Here is a 24,952-nt window from a genome sequence, read left to right on the forward strand (position 1 = left end):
GTATATATATTTTTATATGAAAGGTAAACACAGGTATATAAACCACAGCTCATACTTATTGTTTTATCAATAAATATGGTTATCGTAGATTGAGAAATCTGAAAATGTTGGTGCAATTTCAAGATAACTTTGCAACTTTTAAAATATAATGGAATGCTTATTAAAATTAACATAAAATGAGATTATATGCTTTTGTCATTCCTAGTCATATCTAAGTGTGTAATTATTATATCAGTCTGAAACTCATGCTTACAAGATCATAGATAAGTAAATATTATCAAGTGTACTGTTTGATAAACAAGTAGTGCAATTTATTAGAAGGCATATGAAAAAAAAAAGGTTTTGTCTCATGATGTTTAGAAAAATCAACACATTCAAATTAAAATTTTGAAGAAAGTTTGTCTAAAAAAATTAAATGAGATAACTTTTTTTTTAGGTATTTTGGAAGTTTTTAAAAACAATAGGAGTCAGCAAAGTGCCACAATTGATCCACCCAGCACTTCATCCTTGAATGAAACTCTTTCTTCATCTAGTGGTAGTAAAGTTAAGCTTTCTACTTTAACAAAAAATCATAGTACAAGAACTTGTTCAAAAACAGAGTTTGAGTTGAGCAGCAACTTCCAGCACCAGAACAGTGGTTACCACCTTCTACTTCTAGATATTCTTACAAAGTAGAAAAAATTACTTCTGATACACAACTGGAAACTGTGATTAAAAAGAAACCTTGTAGACCCCATAAAGTGACTTCCACATTTACTGTAAACTCTCCAGTTGTCACAGCTAACTTTTACTCTGAAGACAAACCTAAAGCTACCTCTTCAGGAACAAAAGGTGAGTTATAAAATTAAAGGAAGAAAAATTGTTTTTCTACTGTTTCTTTATTATATGATGGCACTTTAAATAACTATAACTAGTATATTACATAAAATTAGATTAGTTTTTAATAAAGTTCTTAATTCTTGGAAATCAGATATGCTGCATAGTTTAGACACAAATGTTATAAGAGCAGTTCAAATATATTTTTTTGTCTTTATACTTTCTGAACATTGTAACATATACAATAGAATATGCACTTGTGTGCTTGGATTCAAATTGTCTTTGCTAACATGACAATTTTTATACATTTGGATTTTAATATACTGAAACTAACTTGTGTCAGAATTTTGTAACATTCATAGTCAGGATTTTGTTTTACTTTCAATATAATAGAATAGGTACATAAAATAAACAACATTCTCTGAAAATATATTTATCAAAATGATCACTTAATATGAATATTATTGTCTGCCATTAGTTTGAAAGATTAAGGTCAATACTAGAAGTTAATGATCAGATACATTTTGATGCATGTGAACTCTTCATTCTTTTTTTACTTTTAATTTTCTTACAGCTCTATTAGAAGCTAGAGATATAACTAGCTTCTGGGGAAACAAGTTTTGTATCACAGTACCTTTGAAAGTTAATTGAATGCAAATAACTTGTTATACCTTTTTTCTCTTTTTTATATATAATTTGGATAGTTTCATTTGATATTTTAATCACACAGGAGTTGCTTTTTTTAGTTTTTAAATTTTTAACATTAGGTGTATCTGACAATATTAGTTTTAATTTTTATATTGCTCTGAAGCAAATTAGCAGCAGTAATGACCATTAGGAATTTTGTCAAATATTAAAGATATTTGCAGGAAAGAATGATTATTTCTGTTAGTATCAGAGGCCAACATTGACTGTAAATGCAGCATGTATCTGTTGTGAGATCACATGGCTAATTTTGACACCAGGAAAATCATGTAAAATAAAAGTATTGAAAAACGTGTGTGTACCCTCTGACCTGCAAAAAGGTATCTTTATATCAAATCCCATGTAAATTGGCTGAAATACAGCAGAGTAACCGTAAAAACAAGTGTGTGTGTGTATAATTATGCTTTTTGTGGCTTGTTCAGACCCCCCTCTCTATCCTTTCTATAATTTCATAAAATGTACAAGTCCTCCATTTTGTTTGCCAATCTGGGGGTACCTGTAGAAAAGTATCTTTTTACCAAATCTCATGTATACTGTTTATAATATGGTTAAATAATTCATCAAAACCCCCAAAATTATGCTTTTAAAAAAACTTGACTTCCACCCCTAAATCCAACTTTCTGTATTTCAGTATGTTAGGCACATAAAAATTTATTTGTGCCAGTTTTCATTATGTGCTGTAAATACAACTCCAAAAGAGCCCAAAATGCTTATTTTTGGATTGGTTCACCTTTGGAACCCAAAAAATCCTTTTTAAAAAAAAGCTTAAGTGAAAAAAATCAAAAAGGAATCTGGGCATATTAAACCCTCACAAGTTTCAAGACAGTCAGCTGAGAAATAAGGAGTGGCAGTCCGTTGAAAAGGGGCTTAGAAAAAGAAGAAACAAGAAAAAAAATCTCTCTGCAGAGAGATAAACGTTGTAAGCAGTATGTGTTGGGAACATGCTAAATCAAGGAAGAGGTCAAGATCACATGGCTTCTTATTGCTTTGTTACTCATTTTAGGAGATGGCAAACAGCTCCTGATTATAGCTAAAATGACTTGCAGTATATCCTAATATATTATTTAACTTTTTAGGTTCCTTTTCTATGACATGAATATTCAGTATAATCATCAGACACATACGAGCATTTATCAAATATTATTTCAGGCTCTTCTGTATGATTTTAAAATCATGAGAAGGTTTTTCATAACTGTGGAATATTACTGCTCCAAATAGCAATCACCTGAATTTTATAAATTCAGTTTATCTGAATTTATCCCTGATAAATGTCACCTTCGTTGTACATTCCTCTCTACTTATTTTCTTTACTTGTAGAGTACTTTTTAAAAGTTCATTTACTTTTTGTCCACCTTATTACTGTTCAAATTGGAGAACAGCTGTGCCATCAGTTTAGTGAGGAATGGATTTAACTAGTGACTAGATTACTTTTATGGTCAGCTGTGGTTAGGGTTGTGTAAGGAGTATGCATGCTCAATTTTTCTAAAAGCTTTCAGCAATTTTTTTAGTAAGTTGTGTTGAAATATTGTATAATTTTTTAGACATCTAATTATGACCGACATATAATAGTGTCTGTAAACTGTGTAAAAATTGAACATTTTCTTTAAAACATTATCCAGGTCTATATGGTACAGTAGAATTTATGTAACAGGTCTGTGGTATTCCTAAGATCACAATGAATGTGTCACATGAAGTGACAACATAGTGAAGTTTGTTTTTTGTAGTATATATGTTCTATGTAAATTTAAAATTAAGCAACATAGCAGTTACAAAACTTCTGAAATTTTAGTTTGTATATGCATTAAGTTGATTATATAATAAATGCAGAACATTTGTAAAAAATTCAAAAATAAACTGACATGTCATATCCATACTATTTTCACACATACTTTTATTACTAATTTTAACATTTTAGTAATAAAAATTGTAAAGTAAATTTCTTTAAATATTTAGGTATTATTCCATCTCTTGTTTTTCACAAACTATTGCATTATTTATTCAACTTCCTTGCATACTACAGTGTTTTATGTTCCCATTGTCATAGTTTTCTCTCATGTGTTTCTATTACAAGTGATATTCTCTTTCCTTGTCTTGTTTAACACTAAACTTATGGTCTAGTTACACAAATGTAACTATCATTACTGAAGCTATTAGCCTTCATTGCATTTTGCAGATATTTGTGCTGAAATATAAAGCTTGTCATTGTCTGATAATTTTAGTTTTAACCAATCTAAAAATCCTGGTTTTGGAGGAAATCATATTCTATGTATTGAAAGTTTAGGTAGGATTTTAGAATATGAAGAATGGTTGGGGTTATGATTATTAAAACAAAACTATGGAAATCACACAGAATGAAAGAAAAGGAAAAGCAGTAATAAGAAAGTTGTTTTGTAATGTCATTTGTGTTTCTGCATAAACTGTTCTTCTGATTAGTTGGTTAGCTTCAATACTTCACTTGTTTTTGTGATGGTAATGATGGTTTCTGCTTTTGCATTGCAATATTACACATTCTATATGCTATTATAAGAAATACCATATTTTGAATAACACTAAACTGCTTCTTTATACCATTCTCAAGTGGTGTCTTGGTTGCATAAACCTATCATTAGTATGATTAAGAAATCGTATTTGTAAGAAACACATTTATTGATTTTTTATTAGTATTTTTCTGTTCATTGCACTGGCTTATATTTGATAAGAAAATAACATCTCTAGAGAATATTTTCATTAGTTCGTTTTTGTAATGTGATTTTCCTTCTATTTCTCTGAAATTTGTCAGTAAAGCCTCCTGGTTCCTACTCTTATTTCACAGTAGGTTATTGAATTATGTGTGTAATTAAATTTTCAAAAGAGTGGCAAAGTTTAATACCATTAAGTATAACAAATTATAAACTCTTTAAATCAGTATCAAATGAATAACTTAATATAAGAAGAAATTTGTGGTTTTGTAGGAGATTGATTAGTTTCATTACTTGGGGAAGAATAATGAAATTTGGCAGGGAAGTTTAGAAAACTTACGAGAAAACCACAGATCTTAGAATGTTTTTAATATTTTCCTTTAAACTTTCTCTTCCTTCCTGAAAATTTTTTCATGTGAAATTAAATTTGTTTTAAATCTGGAAATTGTTTTTGACAAAACATCAGTAAACCTGGTCAGGCTTAGAAAAGGCAACAGCGAAATATTACAGATTCAATTTTTATTTATTAGATATTATTTTTAAATTTGTCATGTTCAAACAGCCTAGGTTAGTAAAAGAAATTATTGTTTACAGAAAAGAAACTATTTGAAATATTGATTCAAATCTTTATTTACTAGATATTTTTAAGTTTATCATGTTCAAGCAGTGCAGGTTAGTAAAAGAAATTCTTGTTTATAGAAAAACTGTTTGAATTGATCTCAGCCAAGAACTTTGTTAGCAAGTGTTGTTACCTAGCATGAACTTATGCCATGGCATACCAAGTTGTAGGTCATTTTTGTCAGTTTTCTATGTAGTTTTACAGTCTAAAAGTGACAATAGGGACAACTGGAATCAAAAATTTTAATGTACCAAGAAGTATACCTTAATGAATATCAATGAAACTGTTTAGGTATTTATAAAATGGAACTCTATGATCAATCTTAACAAACAAAACATGAATTGAAGAAATATTTTTGTTTTTCAAAAAAAATGTTTGTTAACAAAATCATGGAGATTTCACAATGTAAGAAAATTATAAAAGTAAATAAAATTGATTTGTTTGAAGCTGAAACTCTACAGTATTTATGACACTGTAGATTTCATGTCACTCAAGTATTTTCACTATGAGAAATGAAAAAAAAAGAGCAAGGGATGTCAGTGACTACACACCAGTTTGGAAATGCTGAAATGTTTTCTGAACTAGTCATTAGCTTGGATTAAGAGATGTAGAAAAGTGAGAATTCTCTGCTTCGAATGTTAAGCATTTTATTAAACCAGTAACTTTTACTTTTTTCATTTTGTTAATATTTCAAGTGCAGTTACATTCAATACTTGATTGAATTTTATGGTGACATATAATTTCTTTAACTAAATTGTTGATTGTTTTTATTTCTGTTTTATGTTAATAAAGCACATTCTACACAACCCCAGGAAAAAAAGGTATTATTAAGAGTTCATATTGCTAAAAATTAAAATTACTGTTATTTAATTCACAGTGATAAAAGTAATTTAACACGTATTACCACAATATATGAATAAGACAACAAGCAAATGTTTAAGGAAATAAACCATGTACTACAACATATGTTTTAATATTTTAATACTGAATCTGCTTGTTAACTTTTAAAGATCAAACCAAAACTAAAAATACTGCTAAAACATTTTGAAGAATTTTGCAGTAAAATATTACTGTATTTCCATGTAGCAAATCAATGGTTATGAAACTAGAGGCTGAAGCCAAATACACAATACAGTTAAAGCTCTCAATATCTGTAGGTTTGTTAGATTGGTAGGCCTCAATCAGGGTGAGAAGCCTTGTCCTGAAAACATTTGGGAACTTGTGTTATATAATTAACCATAAAATTGCACTTCTAAGATTTTCATCAACTTGATTTTCAAGATGTGATAAAAGATAAATTCGCTGTACAAGGACACTATTACTTGGAGTATTTATGAATAAACTCCTTTACATCTCATCATCAAATAGTTATAAAATTACATTTTAATACTATCACAAAAGACTGTAACAACAAACTTTGAAATTTACTCATCATTCAGCTTTTAATGGAAATGTCAGTAGCTGCAAAATATTGCTGTATTAAAAACTGTACAGAATTAGAGATGTACATGATCTAAGCATGGACATTGAAAAACATCATATTGTCTGGTACATGATTCTTTGTTATGCTGGTAACTTTTATTGTAAAGAAACCATTGAAAGACACTTTCTCAAGATCATAGAAGAAAACTATATCAAGCACTCAGCCAAATGTGATACTTTTCTGATCATGAAATTAAGATCTTTTCCAATTTAAAGAGTTTGGCGATTTGTGGAATTTGTTTGGAAATTCACCAGTTATCCTTGACTAATTGGTTATTCTGACAAATTTTGTAAATAATTAGAATAAGTATATGTGATTAAACTTCTAAATGTATCTCTTCAGGAAGCATTTTTCAAACTTAATGTATGGTGTGTATCTGGTGTACACATGTTAATTTTTTTTTTTCCATGATTAAGTCATGGATATTGATATGCACTACACTCCTGATCTTTAATTTTATACTTTACCATAAAATGAAAAGGTGGTTGATCTATTCTTACTTTTAACTAAGAAAAATAATGGTAATAAAATGAAAAAAATAACCAAGTACTATCCATCACTAGGGAAGACAGTAAAACTGTTCTTGAGATTAGGATTCCAGACCCCCATTAAAACATTAAAATGTTCAGACATAAAGATGTTGTGGTGCTCTCATTTTGAACTTACCTTTTGTTTAATATAGCTCCTATCATCTACCCTTACACAAATGCTCACATGTAGACATAGATTAAAATAACTCTTCTTGTAGTTGGTGTATCTTATTCTACTGGGGCATATTTTATTACAGTAGTTGTGTGTGTGTGCGTGCAAGTTTTTGAGATCTAAAAAATGTTTCTCAACTACATAAAGATTATTAAATGATGTTCAGAAGTGTTAATATGATTGTTTTTCTTCTTCTTTAGACGGGTTTATATCACACACCAAATCTTTAGGAGGTTCTCCACATCCAAGAAATCAAAGCACCAATAGGCGACGAGTAAAGAAAGAATCAAATTCATCTTTGGATGAGGCTTCTTATTTTCAAGTTGAAGTTGAAGATTTAGCAAAACATTGTGGAGGCAGCCATAATCAGTTGTCAGGTCCTTTTGCTATAAAGAAGGAACCTCAGTTGAGAACTGAAAATCTGCAAACTCTGCCTCTTAATCTTGTTCCTGTAGATTTGTCTTGTCATCAGCCAGGTCCTTCTGGCTCAAATCAAAACAAAGGAAAGGGAAAAAATCGGCAGCCAAGTAGAAAAACTTCAGAACTCCAGTTGGGTACTGTTGAAGGAAAAACTCCTGCTAAAGGCAGTAGAGCAAGTGGGAAGGCAGCAAAGATCAACCAAGAAAAGGCCACAAGAACCAAGACAACGGGGTCGTGTGCTAGTAGCCGGTGAGTTTTTTGTGTTTATATTTTCTGAGAAATTTTGTAGTAAATTATTTTTATGGTTAAAATTTTTGTAGGGTTTCTTTATTTAATAAATTTTATCAATTCAGAATTTAATTTTACACTTGTATAACAAACTGTTCATGAACTGCCCATCCCATGCTTCAAGGTAATTTTAAAGATTTATTTTCTTGAGCTAATATAATTCTCAATCTAACTTTCCTGTAGTTTATGAAGCTAAATCAAATTAATCTCAGATTAGTCTGTGTAAACTAATTGTAATATTTCATAACACTGCTAAAGGCTAGACCACTTAATGACTAATTAGTATTTGTTAGATGCAAATTATCAAGATATGAATTTCTGTTGTTGACAAATTCAAGCAGCTTTAAAGCACCTTCCCACTTTCTCTTCAGTTGCTTCCAAGAAGTGAAGTTTTCCTTTCTGGCTTAACTAATTTTCACACAGTTTGTCTATGGAGTGAAAGCTTTTCAAAATGCACAGTGTTAACACTATGCCAGTATGAATACTTTGTGTGTACTGCTTGGGTACATTTGATAATTCACAGTTGCAATGGATGGCACTACTATATACATCAAAGGTATGCACAGTTTTATTAATTTTAAACAGTTGTACACATGATTCAGTTATTTAACACATCCATGAATAACTGTGGTAGTTCATCTGTCAGTCAGAAGAAAACCTGTTATAATCATGTTTACATATTACATTAGTAATTCACTAAACAAATTATTTGTAATAAGTTTTTTGATAATTATGTTTATGATAAAGAGCAAATCAGCAGATGTTCAACAAAAATACATTTTGAAGTCCACACAAAGAACGTTTTTTGTAAATGCTGGTAATTTTCATTATGTACACACTTGAAGATAATGTGATTTCCAAGTGCTCAAGTGTTTCATGTAATTTCTAAATGCTTATAAGAAAAATTGAGAATTTCAGTACAGACAGTTAAAACCATACCTTTTACATTATTCTGTTTATTATGTTTGAATAAAAGTGGTGAAGCTTGGTATAATATACACAAGTTTGTGAACATGTTTGCACACATTGTGTTTGCACTATAACATTTGATACAGCATGAGTATCTTCACAACATTTGATATACTTTAAGTAAAGATTACAAGTTTTTTGTACATAAAAAGTCATTTTTTAATGAAATATTTTTACTAAAGATTTGTTTGTGAAAGTAGAATGTTTTATTACTAGTCCAAGTGCAAAGTGATTTCATGCTATGAATAAAGTAACTATTCTTTCTCCCAAAAATCTCAAATATTTTTTGCATAATTTATAAAACTTCCTAAATACATTTCAAATGTTTGTTTTTAGTTAGACTTTATATTTTGTTATTTTCTGTACCTTAACTGTGTGGGGCCTGTCACTTGACCAACCTCGTAACCATCATAAAAAAAATTAGGAAAAATAAATTGTGCATTTTTTTTATAGAATGAGAACATTATAACATAAAAATACAAATATTTAATCTAAGTTGCTTAAGCCTCATAATGCTGTATACTTACAAATATATTTATTATATTGACCTTCCAATCATGTCTAGCTAGCATAACATAACTTGCATTGATGCAGTGCACATGTACTCATGTTAATTGTCCAGTAATGTGAAACTGACCATTAGTTTTTCTTGTCTTGGCTGGGTTTTAGTGGACTAGTATTTTGTAATATGCAAGTCGCATTTCAGTTACTATGTATTATATACATGTATATAGATCATTACTATTTAAAAATAAATGATTCTATATTTTAAGAAAAATAAGTGTAAAGAATATAGAAGTAAAGCAAACAATTATCTCTTATAGTTCCAACGTTTGAACTTTGTTGCTGCTGGACATAGGTTGCTAAACCTTTTAAAATTTTGCACGTGGAGGATAACATTTTTTTTGTTTTTTTTCGGTTACACACAGTTTAATAACCAAAAAATCATAAATAGCTATACTGATACCATAGAATTCTGCTTCAATTTATTAATCTCATTAACTAAGATGTTTTAGAGTTTAAAAAAAAAAAAAAACACTTCAAGCAGAGTAAAGACATAACCTGTCTCATTGAAATCTTGGATCAAAAACACGTGGTAGCCTTTTCACAGATTTAAATGGCTGTGAAAAACCACTCTGGGAACATTCAAAGCTGTCAATTGGTTATTCACATGTCATGTATTGCAATAAGAGTATATTAGGGATCATTTCAAAAAATGAAAGAGTTGAACAGGACCACCATGTATGATTCAGTACATAAGGCATATCTCAGCAAAATGAAAAGATACAAGATTAATTTATATTATGGCTTATCAGTATTAATAATTTTAGCTCCTAATTTGTACAAAACTGTAGACTAAGTATTTGGATATCACAAACATCTAATTTTAAACAGTGCTGCATTCAACGTACCATGTGACTCATTTAAATCTATATTTAGATACATGTTCTTTTAGTATTAACTTTTAAATTAAGAAATTAACTCATATAACAGTAAAGTTTGAATTATAAATTAAGAGTTTGATTCCAAACTTATTGACAAATTCATAGAATAGTAGTTCAATAAAATTTTGAATGCAAGTCAACAAGTGCAATGACAAGGCATTTAACCCATGACCTGTCACAAAAGAGTTAATAGAAATCTTTCTAAAGTGTTGTATGAAGTGAATAGATGCCTTACTGTATTAGTATATGTTTATAAAATTGTGGTGGTGAAATAACCCATGGAAAAAATAATTCTGTAGCTCACATTTCTGTGTAGTGCAGGTTTCCTGTTTAATATTGATTCTGATTGTGAAAATAGTCATAGAAAACTAAAACAACACATGTAACATTTCACATACAGCAAAATTAAGTGTTACCAGTAGGCTTAGCATTACTCAGAAGACTTCAGTGATGACTTTAGTTTTTTCATAAGAATACCAGTTTCAAATAAAACATTTACAGTTTACAATGTAATAATGCCAATTACATTTTCAATCATAAATCATATTTAACTTATCTAGTTATACCAGTGTCACTAAAGGATCATAAGTATATTATCATAATTATTTCTTGTATTTTGTACAATGAAAGAGTTTTATGATTTTTATCTTTTGACTTAAGTTTTTTCAGTTTGAATAGGAAATGGTGAGTTATTTCAGCTGTACAATATTAGAGTGAATATTAGAAATTTCCTATTTATCCTCCAGCATGTGAACTTTTATGTACATTACGTCACTAAGTTTCTGTACACATAATGCTTGTAGTGCAACAACAAAACTATCTTTGTTAATGTTGTTAAATTATTGCCTGTTTGAGTGATCTCGTATCCCCCCCTCCAAAAAATATTTTAATGGTTAGAGTGAGAGATGTTAGTTTGAAATTTGTCACACTTGTATGAAATCAAAAAAGGTGAAAAATATCTAAGTTTATTTTTATTAAGTTATTTGGCTGTAATGTTGTGTAAAAACCATAAGTTTAAGGTTTATCATATATGCTGAACTGCACTATCTTTTCTGTAACATTTCATTATCATATTGTTAATCTTACTTGAAATTCATTGATTGTCAGATATGTACATTTATACATGTATGAGAACTGTGCTTTTTCAGTGATGTAATTCTCTGTATGTTTACTTGTCTCAGTATTGAATGGTATATAAATGACTGTAAAGTTCTGAACTGGGCAGGTTAAAAAAAAAGTGGACCAAATATTTTTCATCTTTTGCAAGTTATGTTATTGCCATAGATAAATTTCTGACATTTAAAAACATGTTAAATCTGTATTGAGTATGAAAAGCAAAGTAAGCCTTTATCTTTTTCTATTTCTGTTATACATATGAGCCAATATTTCTTGTTTGGTCATTATTCACAAAACATTAGCTTGTGTATAGAATAATATTACATTGTTTTAATTTTAACTAAACCTTTGAGTCAAAACATATCAGTTAGACATTTTTATCTCAAAAGATAGCAGACACTAAAAATTTTCTGATATGAAATCATAACTTTTTGATTTAGATAACATGCTTGTCTAATAATGAAAGAGAAGTATTTAATGCAAATGTAGGAGAAAAGTTAATTATGCTGATGAAAAAATGTTATAGAAAAACAATACTTTATCAAAAGTAACTTAACTAAGTCTCTTGTTTGTGCAGTTATTGTGTGTGTGTGTGTGTGTGTGTGTGTGTAATTTTTCTTCATAAACTTCTCGTCCCAATAGTACTGTTCCATTTATATTCTGTAATCTTGTTCAAATACTTAAAAAAGGTGTAAGTGAGCATTATAATCTTGTCTCACACCCATTTTCAAAATCTTTGAAACAGTCATATTCCTTAGCTACTACTACTAATACTACTTGACATTTACAAGTTATCTTGCATTTACATAACTTTGTGGTCATATTACCTCTTGGTATATTATGCATTTCTCTCTTGGTTTTTCAACTTTATCGTGATAGTGTGAAGTTTTTATTCTGTTAACCTTTGTTTTGAAAGTGTATTTGTCATAGCAATTCCTGACCTATTTCAAACTTTTTAACTAGTTTATCTAATTTCTCTTTATACTTAATTGGATTGTGTTTCAACTAATAAGAGCAAACAAAGATCTTTTCAAAAGTTAACTCATCCTTTTGAAGTTGCCAATTATGTCTTCTTGGCATTTCAGTTTTTGAAGTACAGCAACACAGCCTGTTTATGTTTTTATAATTTTACTTGGAACTAGTCTATTTTCTCAGTTAAAGATCAATGCTAAATCAGGGGTTTGATTCCACTCTGTGGACACAGCATATAGTCCAATGTGATTTTACTATAAGAAAGACACACCCATCACAGAGCTAAGGTGGATCCTTTGCAAGACTTTCCTCAGATATGACCAGATAACTTACGATTTCTGTTTGAAAGGAACAGAAGTTTGAATCAGTAGCTTTATAATTAGCACCTACTTGCCTTTAGTATTCATCTGTCACCATATTTTCCTTTCTTGAGATGAATGTTTTTCTATGGTTGAGGAGAGTTACAATGGTATTTTCAAAATTTTCATTAAGATTTTTTTTCCTTTTCATATTTTTGGATCAGCCTGAACATTGAATAAATACCTTTCTCCTCAATAATTATATTAATTTAAATCAGAAATGTAGAGAGTTGTCCATATTCTTCATTCCTATCTAACATCATATTTCTTCTGTGTTTTTACTCTTGTCTTCCTTGGGTCTTTCATTACCAGCACAGCTCACTTCTGTGACCTTCAGTGAAGTGTGTTGTAGTTAATAGATTTCACTTATCTTTTGAATATCATTCAAGGATATAGGCAATTGTTCTAACTTCTTGGTGTATAAAATTTATGTCTGGTGCATTTTTATAGGTCATATTGTTGCTAATGTCCCTGATTTGTTGGAAATTAGAATGAGTTTCCTTTTAAAGTACATCTTGTACATATCCTTATGAACCTTGGTGGTTCAGTAGTAAGTCACAGGACTTATAATGCTAAACGTTGGATGGACAAAGCTCTTTGCTTTACAATAAACAACCTTCATCCTTCTATCACTCTGCAGTTTATCTTAGTAGGGGTTCTAGACTTTATGATCATTTTCTGTTATATTTTCATCTTTTTTTTTTCATTTCCTGTTTGTGAACTATTCTGTGTGATACTTTAACTATTTTCAAATATGCTATCCAGCTATACCTCTACCCCCACCTCTGTGTAGTGTAGCAAGTCCTCCCTCAAAGGTTTGTAATTGGCTAACAGGGTTATGAAGATGGTAGGAGTAGCTTATCCAGATTTATAAATGTCTGGATGACAATGGCACATGACTGTAGCAGTTTGAAATTTTACGATGAAGTCTGCATTCTGTAATGATTTCTCAACTATTGTGTTTTTCCTCCCTTTGTTCCATCTTGAAACTTATTCTGTTTGTAAAATCTGCAAGAGCAACAAAACTCCTGGAAATTTGTTTCTGAGAGTTATTGCTTTCATAAGTATTGTATTAACCTTTTGCCATTTTAACTGTTGGGATAAGTCGAATGCTGAATGAAGAGTTTTTTTTCAGTTTGATTAAATACATGATTGAAAACAAAATTATTGTTCTTTTCCTTCAGTTGATATTGCTTTTTAATTTTATATAAACAACATCAAGAATGTAAAAAAATCATTGCAATAAAATATGCTGTTTTGCCAATAGTGTAATGTGTTTGCAACAAAAATGTATCTGCAGATGACAAAAAAAAAACTCTTTGTATGGCAAGTTGTACTTCATTGTTAAAACAGAAAAGAGTAGCTCTACAAACACCAAACCTTCAAGATGTGTGATTAATAATGTCCCTAAGCAACAAATTAAGTTCACAGAAGGATGTGGGAATGCCCTTGCTCCTAAGACATTATTAACCAGAAACTGATTCATTTTGATCTCTTGCATCAGTACTTATCTTCATTTTACTTCAAGTTCTCTTTTGAAGGTTGTCAGTCCCAGTTTGGTATTTTATTCTTATATTTTTAGGATTCCCAGTGGATTGGCAACCAGTTCTGGGTTTCTTTCCTCTAGTTTGATTTGTAACTGTTCATTGATTCATCAGTTTTGTTTTTGGTTTTTGCTCCATTTGCCAGTAACTTTGTGGTTGATGAAACTTTATAAATCAATTATTTATTTTCAAATCTCCGTTCATTCACTATGTCACCATTACATTTCTAGAAACCATATTTGTGTTTGGTGGTGTAGTTTGGTATGTAGTATCTATTTTAATATAAGTTAGTTATGCTTATTGGTGTTCTTATTTCTACATTTGATGTTGCTCAACTAGAGATTTCGTAACGACATTTAACAACTTGATAGTTATTCGTTCATTGCAAAATAGTGTATGTGTTTCTTAAATTATCTAACGTGGCAAAAACTGCATCATACCGATCATACGTTGTCAAAGTGACTAAGTAATTGCTGCAAAGAATCATTTAAAATGACTCGACGATTTATCCGTTTATTACATTGCAAGAGGTATATTTAAGTGAGAAGCAAAGCGATCGTAAGAGCTTTGTGACCAGTATAATTTGCAACTGATAAGTATTCAGTACTAAAACGTACTAGAGAAATACAGAAGCACTTTTTTTTTTTTCGTAGCTCAGGGTTAATAGTGAATAGCATAAAATAAGTCTAAATCAACGAGACTTTAAATATTACGATATCTAGACTTTCTTCCATTAATTGTTTAAAACAAATCAACAAACCATACGTCAAATAATATATTATTGGGTTTATTTCTCAGTTAATTTGATTGTACCGTGGTGATAAAAAATACGTTAAGACCACCACTTACATGACTGAAAATCCAACATCATGATGTTAGTCGTGGTGTGTCCATTTTTAAACTTCATATTCATATATATCATGTTTTTAAACTACAAACTTTTACAGTATTGTATTCAAATATAAGTACCTAAAGGTGATAAATACACAGACAAGTGAGATGAAAGTTAAATATACTCTTATTCATTGGCTGAAGTGTTGAAGTATACATTTGTCTAAAATGTTACTGGTTTTGAAGGACAGTTGTTTTATTGTTACAACTCTAGATCAATGAGACCTTTCATAGCTTTCGCAACCAGACATTAAACAGTGAAGCTTTGTATTTCCAAGTTTCAAAAATTGAATTATTTTCAGAAGCTTGAGTTCATTGAACGCCTCAATATGCTTACCAGTAAACTAACATGCGTGAGAGACCTACGATGTTTCTAGAGTTGGGGGTGAACTGAATCTTTTCTATCAACTTTCAGTGATAGTACACTGTCATACATGCAGACGGCGGAAACTCAGCATAAAGTTTAGAAAAATGACGTGAACTTCAAACCGGATATTCATCTTCCTGCAACGCGAGAGCAGTCAGTTTTCGACGTCAGCTGACACCCTGAGGGCACTTAGCCAACCACTAGCAAACGAGAGATTTTACTTGGTGTCTATGGTCAACCAAGTGGTGCATATTCAGCCATGTAAACTTTTGACTTATTTTCAAACTTAACGCCTTGTGTAGTCTATTACTAGTAACATATTATTTCTGGATGTAATATCAAACTAATGAATAATACCTGCTTTAATTTTTATGGCATTAGTTAATAGATAATTCTGTAATGTTTATAGCCGTTATTTATTAACTTCGATTATTTCTTTTAACTTGTGAAGAATAATCTCTAGTTTAATCAAGCACTTTTTTTAAAAAATTTGTTACCGTCTACGTTCCCAGCCCTTAGTCTTTCATACATTGCAGTTTTCTGAGAGAGAGAGGTCGTACAAGTACTGGTTTGTCTCACCTGGCAGAATAAGTGGTCTCCCCTCTTTAGTAAAATGAGTATCACAGTGGGAGTGTTGGCTTGCTGTGAAAGCTAGTAGTAGTCGTACAAGTATGCTTATTGAGGCCAACAGCATTTAAGTGGTGATGTCACAAAGCTTGTCTGTTGTTTTAAAACTGTATTGTTCACTATTTGTTGAAGCACCAATGACAAGACTGTGATTTGGTTGAAGATGTTTCTTTCAGGGGTCTCCGGTGCAACTCCTTTTACTTTATACAGGTAAGTTATTAAAAATATTGGTCTATTTTAATTTAGACCAATATCAAAAGTACTTGCGCTGCATAGAATAAAAAGTGAAAAACTGCATTGTTACTACATTCATATGGAGGCTAGATTTCCATTAGTAACAAAGAATGGTGTATTGTTTGAAAGTAATTGGTATTTTTGGGCTGCGTTTTCTCTAAATGGTTATTTGTATCGATTGCTTAATCACACACACTACACTAAAATTATTTAAATTTTCGCTATTTTTTAATTTACTATTTTTCCCTTTATTGTAATGAAAGTGTTTATTAAAAGTGTATTCTCGTAGTAGTTAGAGCATTACTTTATTTTCTTTTTTTTTCTTTTTTTGGTGGAGGACTATCCAGTTTAGTTTGAAGCTAATGAAATAGCCATTAAATAATATAACGTAAGGAACTGGACAGAAAAAACAACTGTACTTAGTGTTTTCGTCGCTAAGAAGTCAAATAATACTTATATTGAACGTACATTAAACAATTATATATCTAGAATTTCTTCCAACAAAAAAAGGTTTAAAAATCAAAGGTTTGTGTATCAAGTGATGGGTTATTGAGTTTAATATATGTCTATTAATCTTTATATTTGGCTATACCGCGGTTAAAAAAAAAATAACACCAGTCAATATACAACCTTATAGTGCTGATTTTTGCACTTTATATATATGTTGCATATATATATATGAACTACAATTTTTTATACTTTTTGGAATCAACTATAAGTACTTACAGCTCTGGCGGTATATGGATTGAAAGTTGTATTGAATATATTCCAATACATTGGCTGAAGTGTTGAACTTGACGCAAGTATGCAGTTTCGGTCTCGAAACGTACCAGTTTTTGTGAAAGTTTTGTTTTATTATTACAACTTTCTAGATCAGTGAGAACTTGTAGCATTCGTAACCAGACCATCGATATAAATACAACAGTACTGTCTGTTGTATGTCTTGGTAATTATTTTGCAGGGTATGGATGGATCTTTTCCAAAATTAATATTGAGGCTCATTATGTCCATGCGGATGGTGGTGGTGGGGGTTACGATTTGCAGTTTTTATTGTGATCGTTTGTTTTCACTTTTTATCACTCCTTCGCCTCCTGTAGATGAATATTCACCAAAATTGGTATGTAGATTCATTGGGTCCATGCGGAGATGCATGCAAATTTGCAGTTTTTATGAGAATTTTCGTGTTTTACATTTACATGCAAGGGAAGAAACTTTTCATGTTCTAAGATAAACTTTCATTAATCATGAACTTAAAAAATCTTCAGTAGAGTAGACGCGTATTTCGGCAAGCACAGGATAAAACTATATTTGCATGCTATAAAACCTGATCACCATGTATTTGTACTTTTTGCATAAACTTTTCAGTGGTATGTATTGAAACTTAATTTTTGTTGAAGTTTAATTTTAGCAAACTCTGAAAAAAATTTAATAAAGCATCGTTCTTTCATAAAGCAAGGGGGCTAGTTTTATAAAATTCGCTTTTATTCTTGGTGACTGTATTACGTTTATAATCGTTAAAACATGTGCCTTTGTTAAAGCTACATTGTTTATTGGTGTAAAATTTTTTAACTTTAACACAGGCGTTGTATGATTTGTTTAATTATACTTATCAGTCAAACTTGTCCCTCAGGCGGGACAACGGTAAATCTACGGACTTACAGTGCCAGAATCCGAGTTTCGGTTACCCGCGAGTAGATAATCCAATGTTGCTTTGCTCTAAATCAACCAAAACACAATCAAAGCTGCTTACTGTAGGTGCTCTATTAAAACCACTATTTCATCCAGTAACGCAAATATTTCACAAAGATGGATGATCATCTCTTTGTGCCCTTTAATGTTATAAAATGTGTGTAATCTTAGGAAATACATTGAAAATACAACATTAATTGTAAACTGTATATTTTAAAACCTAATAGCGCCGATGTAACACCATTAAAATGCATGTTTTATCGCTTGATTCTATGGGTTACCAGTTTGAATGCATAGAAACGGTTTTAACCACGTTAAGCGAAGCCTTTTGTTTCGTGTGAAAGCTCGTTAGGCTTTTGGGTCTGAAGTGCTATTTAGTTTCAAGCAGTTTATTTTTTGGAAGAAGAAAAAAAAAGAAAGGGTAACGGATCCTTTTTGATAGGTAAGGGAATTTTCCTATTTCTGTTAAGTCGTGAAATCGGAACATCAAAATATATGTAGTACTTGTGCATACTTAAAGGTGTGGAATAAACAGAATTTATTTTTAAAAAATACATATCAATATAGAGAAATAACACCTAAATATGATATTTCTTTAGTAAGATATTTAAGAAGTATTCATCGGGACAGGTAATTAAAGCAAAACAGGTTCCAGAAATGAAGCATAGATAAGTTATGGGTTAAGATGTGCACACACACACACACACACACACACAGTGTTGAAAGTAGCTGAAGAAAGAGCTCTCGAGCCAACGCATTGGCTATTAAAAGAAACAGTAGTTGGTGACGGGTAAAAACGAGGTTAAAGAGTTGTAGCTCACGAAGCTGCCCTTCTGTCCACCATAGTACAAATACAAGGATGTTTCACATTTTAGAGGATTAAGTGGTATCAGAGTGTGAATGTGTGTACAAGTACAACTTCGCAGGATGTAGATGGATCTTCACCAAATTTGGCATGAAACTTTTAGATCGATGCAGAGGTGCATGCAAATTTGCAGTTTCACATTTTGTGTTTTGTATTTTTATGTATGTTTTCTACAATTGCGTATAAGTGAAACAACTTTTCATGTCCGAAGATGGTTTTCATTAAACATGAATTTACGTAGCATCCATTTTGATGACGAGTACTCCAGCTGTGTGTGTGTGTGTGTGTGTGTGTGTGTAGACAGACACACACACACACTCTTTCTCTCTCTAATGTACTTCCGCAGGGTTCTCGAAAGTGTTCTGTTGCAACAATAAACAAAACGAAAATTAAGAATAATATTTTTATTTCTTGCTTTTGGAATTCATCTGTTATGCTGTGTGGTACTCTACAGGGTGCGTAATTCTTCTCGTGATTCATGACATACAGACGTTTCACTGAAGTTTCGACAGTACAAATCGCAACGTTAAACGTTCGTTAGGTGATGTCATTTTAGTGGATACTGACAGACAACACACTACTGTATCTTTGTGTGAGTGTTAAAACAGATGACCCCCTTCAAGCGTCCTTCGATATCCTTTCGAGAATATTAGGACAACTGCGGTAGAAAGTTTCGCACATATGATACTTAGTGTTATCAGAAAAAACGGAACATATAGTTTTTTTCTGTATTAAAAATAATTAGCCTTATAACATATTTTACTGGAGGAGTTTTGTGTGCAGCCATCATTTTTAAATGTTTCTTGCTGTGGAAAATTTGCTTTACGTATAGTACCTTTTCTAAATCATTTCTTTGCCCAGTTTTTGTATTAAATAAAAAACCATTTAAGGTTTTCCTAAACCCTTCTGGCATTGTAATGCTTATTCATTTTATTCCTAAACCAAAGTATTTTTTTTTAAATACAAGTCAATGCAGTTCATTCTAAGTGGGGTTGTTTTTTTATATATCAAACTGATAGGTTTGAGGGTTTGTTTAGATTATATAGTATTTAAGAATGAATTTGTCGTTGCATCATCAAATTTATAAAAAGGTCCGTGGAACAGGTCTCAAAGGAAACTTTTTGACGTTATATTGTACTTTTAAACACACCTTTGTGTGTCGCGGCACAACGTCATGTTTAGTTAATAATTTGTGCACAGTTTTAACTAATTTTGATATTGGATATACATATTTAATTTCTATTTAAAAAATAAAAACAAACGAGGACAGTTGTTTTTGACGGGACCATTTATCTCACTGAAGTAAGCTGAAATTGTGTACTACCGAGAAGTGACTTCAGTTTTTAATGTAATGAATAAATCTCTTCCATGATGTATATAGACGTATAAAAATAGAATAAAGAAGACACTTTTATTATCGGTTCTTTGAATTGTGTTTTCCTAAGAAGAAAAACGGCATCTGTTATAAATATTTGGATTGTCGGGAGCTCACCTGTATGAATTATTGTTTCTTAAATTGTGAAAAGATTATTTTTATGAATGTTAAAATGTTTTAATTCCTAATTGTACCATCCAAGTGAAAGGAGTTCGACTTGTCTATTGTATGTAAAACATTATTCAAGTAGTAAATTATTGAAGGCATTGGTATTAGTTTTGCAACGATAGCTAAACTTAACCCCACATATTCGCTACATGTAACATGTAAATGACAAATGACAGATTATGTGATACGTTTTATACCACACGTACAATATATATTTTTATATGTATGTTAGACGTCGTCTATTACATGACTTGATCATATAAACAACTACCCTTTCTGGTAGCTCAGCGGTGTGTCAGGGCTTGTAACGCTACAAATCGTCTTTCAGTACGCGGGCACAGATAACCCATTCTGTTGCTTTGTGTTTTACAAAAAATAACATAAATTGTGGTCTTTTCATATCATTAAATTTCCTTATTTTAACAGAATATAAGGAAAGGTTTGATATTCATAACAGATAGTCAAGTTGTTAATACCTATATTTTAAAATATACTGGTTTTAAAAGTGACTAACGTTACTATGAAGGTCACATTACACTTAAATCAGTAGGGCAGCTGTCTTGAAATGGAGGTTCAGGAAATTGAATCCGAAACCATTACTCGACGTGTTTTTTGCTTTAATGCCAGTCAGTCATAGTCTGTATATCTTCGGTCCTTAATCGTTGTTTTTTTATATAAAATATTAAAAACCTATGCGTGTGACTTCATCACTTGTTTGCTTAAAAGTGTGGATAAATGTACTTGAAACTTATCCATACCTAAAATTTATGATTAAACGCAGTTACGCATATGTAGCTAGGTATAAATAATTAAATGCTTACTCAACGATGTTACAGCTCGATGCTTAAGTAAACCTCGAAGGTTTCTGGGTAACTGTAACAAACTTAAGCTAATGCAGGTTTATATAATATTGTCTCCCCGCTGTGACAGCAGTAAGTTTACGAATTTACAACTTTAAAATCAAGGTCTCGATTTCCCTCGGTAGACTAAATGTAGCCTGATGTTTCTTTGCTATAAGGAAAACACATGGTATTGGCCAAATAATAGATATCGTCATCTATTTAAAGGACTTGTGAATCCTGTTTTGTTTCTGAAGACTTGTTTGGTACAAACACCTCATATAATCAGATTGTACATGAATTGGCATGAAACGATGTTTCTGGAAGCTCTGCAAACTCCCAAATAAGTCTAGGAATTCTAGTCGCCTGACGAAGGACTAAGAAGTTAAAATTTACCATAGTGCTTCAGTGTGCTGGATTAAAACTAGTACTTATATGGCCTGCAAGATATAACAAGCTATATAGAAGGCCAGCACGATTAGTGTGTTAGTGTCCTGAGACAATTTGGTAAGACATTGTTTGCTGTGCGTTTTATAATGGTGTTTGCTTTGACGTCAATTTGTATTTGAATTTACATACACATGATGATCTCTACTGTTTCAGTGTTAAATCTTTAAAACACGTTCAAAGAAAGTTTATCATTGTATATTAACCTTTTCATATCCTCAGTAAGCTTTCTTTGGGAATCCGCTTTTGTAATGCACGTTATTTTTGATGTAATTAACAATCCAGTACCATTACATAAAGTTGCATTTATTTTGATGTGGAAATGCAAGTAATTGATTATTTGAACCAACATTTCTTAAGGAACAATTATATTTCTCTTCCCAATATTTTATGTCGTCAGATTTTATTATTCATTCGGTGAGTAAACAGAACATACTCTACGTAGACACGCACAGTAATCCAGAAGTGCATTGGCAGCTACAGAATTCAGAAATCGAGAGGCAGATGAAAATAGTTTTGTAGTATGGAATGGAGACGTTGCTGATCCTCCTTCTCCAAAATGTTAATGGCAGAGGTAGAAACAATGGGAACTTTTAAACCCAGAATTACCAAAACATCTGCTCAAGAAACAGGTTAGTCATAAATGCACATATCTTTCTGCATATTTATTTATTCCATAGAAGATCAGAATCCGACAAGAGCAAAGCTCTCTAAACTAGGTAGTATACAAGTATGTTGCTGCGGCATTATACAGTTAATGGCACAATATGCAATTGAAGAACAATTTAAATTCGTTTTTACTGTTTGTAGAGGTTCACAAAGATTGCCTGGGCTTACTGTATGAATATGTGCTGAATTATTCCCAGATTTACGTCATCATTCACATCAGGTGTTAAGAAATATGTCAACTGTTGCATACTGACAGACTCGTCTAGTATAGACACAGTTTCAAGGAAACCAGGAACAACGACCATTCTTGATAGTGAAGCAACCATTTTGGTGTTTGTTACATTTGAATAATACTTTCAACAAAAACACATTTTGCTATTTCATGATACTGTTAAGATGTGTACTTGTATGCATTGAAAAATTCTGGGGTTGTTAGACATCTGCACCTGGTATCGGAAAAAGAAAGTGTGTAAAGGTACTATTTGGTTTGTTTACTCCCAAAATTTTGTGGTAAACCTGATGTAGGCATTGTGACGAAGACTGGTTAAAAGATTTTTAATTGAATGAACCTGTGTTGACGATTGCTTCATTTCAACAACCTTATAACGAAAGGACATCAATTAACTAACAATAAACAATGCAATATATAAGGTTTAAAGATGTAGGAGTGGCATTATATTTAAAACAAAATACGGTTCTTGACTGATTTTAAAAACCAACTGATTAAAGAGTTAATCGGTGTTTTACTACAAGAAAAGTCCAGCATGACCAGGTGGTTAAGGTACTCGACTCATCTGAGGGTCGCGGGTTCGAATTCCCGTCGCACCAAACATCCTCGCCCCTTTTCAGCCTTGGGGTTGTTATAAAGTTACAGTCAATGCCACTATTCGTTGGTAAAAAGACTAGCCCAAGAGTTGGTGGTGGGTAGTGACTAGCTGCCTTCCCTCTAGTATTACACTGCTAAATTAGGGACGGCAAATAGCCCTCGTGTAGTTTTGCGCGAAATTCAAAATAAACCAATACTAAAATAAAAAGTACCAGAGTAAACTAGATGTACTTTCTCAGCATCCTCGAGAGAGTAAATAAGACCAAAATTAAGAGTAAAAAAAGTTTTCGTTTTTTGCTTCTGAAGTTCAAAGTACATATGTTGTAAGCCACAGAGTGCATAATTCTCGTGATTCATGACCCACACATGTTTTACTGACGTCACAACAGTACAAATTGCAACGTAGAACGTCCATTATATGATGTCATAGTAGTTTCTTCTGGCATACAAGACATTGGTAAGGGTAGTTAAAACAGGTGAATCCTCCAGGCAGCCTTTTACCCCTTTCGGAGAAACAATTAATTAAAGACAGTTTTCAGTTATCAGTGTTTGTTAAAACATTGGAAATTTGTAAAATTCGGTAACATCAAAACGCTGCAAGGGTTTTGGGGGAGGAAGCTGTTATTCAAAATAAAGACTCGTTAGTTTTGCTTTGCAAGCTATTTTTGTTAGGGAATCGGTACAATTAATGACTGATCGAGGTAGCCATATTTTACATATGTATCGTTCACTGCTTTGTAAATGTAATTTTTAGTAACTTTAAAGTGTGTGAAAAAGATTAAATTTAAATGAAATGAAATTGTGTAAGACAGTGCTGCATAGTTTGTACTAAATGTAACACTTAGAACGTGTTTGAGGTATTTTTTTAATTTATTAAAGGCGAAAACGTTATAAATTTAAGATTCCCTTGATTGCGTTTATAACTTTAAAGTTTCATTTCATGTGGAAACTTTAACGCTTGAAGTATCCTCCAAAGCTAAACACTCAATCCCACCTGTCAACAATAAATTAAAGACTGCAGTAAATAATTTGTGAAAATTGGTAAAATTGCAATGATAACCAATTGGACTGTACGTTATGATGTCGGGGAAAGTAGATACGGGTGTAAACCATTGAACAAAAAAATTTTGAACTAATAAAGTTATCACAGTTTCAAAGGTGCAAAACATAACTTCCAAAATATCAAGTTTTGGTCATCTCTTGCATGTGTTTATAGGGCTTTATCGAGCATTGGCGTAGGTTACACCTGTGTTCTTCTGGTAACTTACCTTGTGTATTTGAAAAACGTTTTCAGCTTAAAAATTCAGAGCACTGTCTAAAACATATATATATACCAAAATATCATTAACGTATTAACGTGTGGTGATACCCAGATGAAAATAAACTGTTCATGACATAGAATCGGTGCTGCGACCAAAAAAAAATGTAGGAAGATTTCGGGGAAATAAAATAATGCTTTATGTTGTAAACGTTAAAGAAAAAAAAGCCGAACAATTTTTCTCTAAAATTTTGAAAGTTAGGCTAAAGAAAGACAACCAAGATTGCATTTCGTTGAAGGTTTTTACGTAGTTTTGTGGTGAAAAAAAATTTTATTATTGGGATCTTAATGGTTTTTGTCTTCGTATTCCAGTGAAAAAAAATGTGTTGTGTAAATACACACACACACACACACACACACACACAAAAGGTTTTAGAATTTAGCATTCGGAAGTCTTAATCTGTATTACTTCTTGGATGCAGTTCTAAGTCACTTTTTACATGCTTGTGCGTGTGCTGGCATGTATCAGACCCAAACAGAAGTTTTCTGTGGATTTAAAAAAATCTTTCAAGCGTAAATAA

The 24,952-nt window shown here is 31.4% G+C and overlaps 1 protein-coding gene across 3 annotated transcripts in view; it reads left to right on the plus strand.

The window, feature by feature from the left end:
- The first annotated feature begins 436 nt into the window (after positions 1-436).
- The window catches only part of LOC143238753 (E3 ubiquitin-protein ligase TRIP12-like), a 90,475-nt gene continuing 65,959 nt past the window's right edge, over positions 437-24,952 (plus strand). The window contains exons 1-2 of one of the 3 annotated variants that reach the window (XM_076479264.1): positions 437-831; positions 7,204-7,672. Coding sequence is in view for 1 of the 3 variants with exons in the window: in XM_076479263.1 (XP_076335378.1) it covers positions 16,165-16,211 (47 nt within the window). In the remaining 2 variants the exon portion in view is untranslated. Of the gene's footprint in view, positions 832-7,203; positions 7,673-15,593; positions 16,212-21,637; positions 21,679-24,952 lie in introns of those variants that run through there. The other 2 variants (XM_076479263.1, XM_076479265.1) reach the window with 2 other exon arrangements.

The sequence above is a fragment of the Tachypleus tridentatus genome, chromosome 13 (genome assembly GCF_004210375.1).
Source record: "Tachypleus tridentatus isolate NWPU-2018 chromosome 13, ASM421037v1, whole genome shotgun sequence".
Classification (NCBI taxonomy): Eukaryota; Metazoa; Arthropoda; class Merostomata; order Xiphosura; family Limulidae; genus Tachypleus; species Tachypleus tridentatus.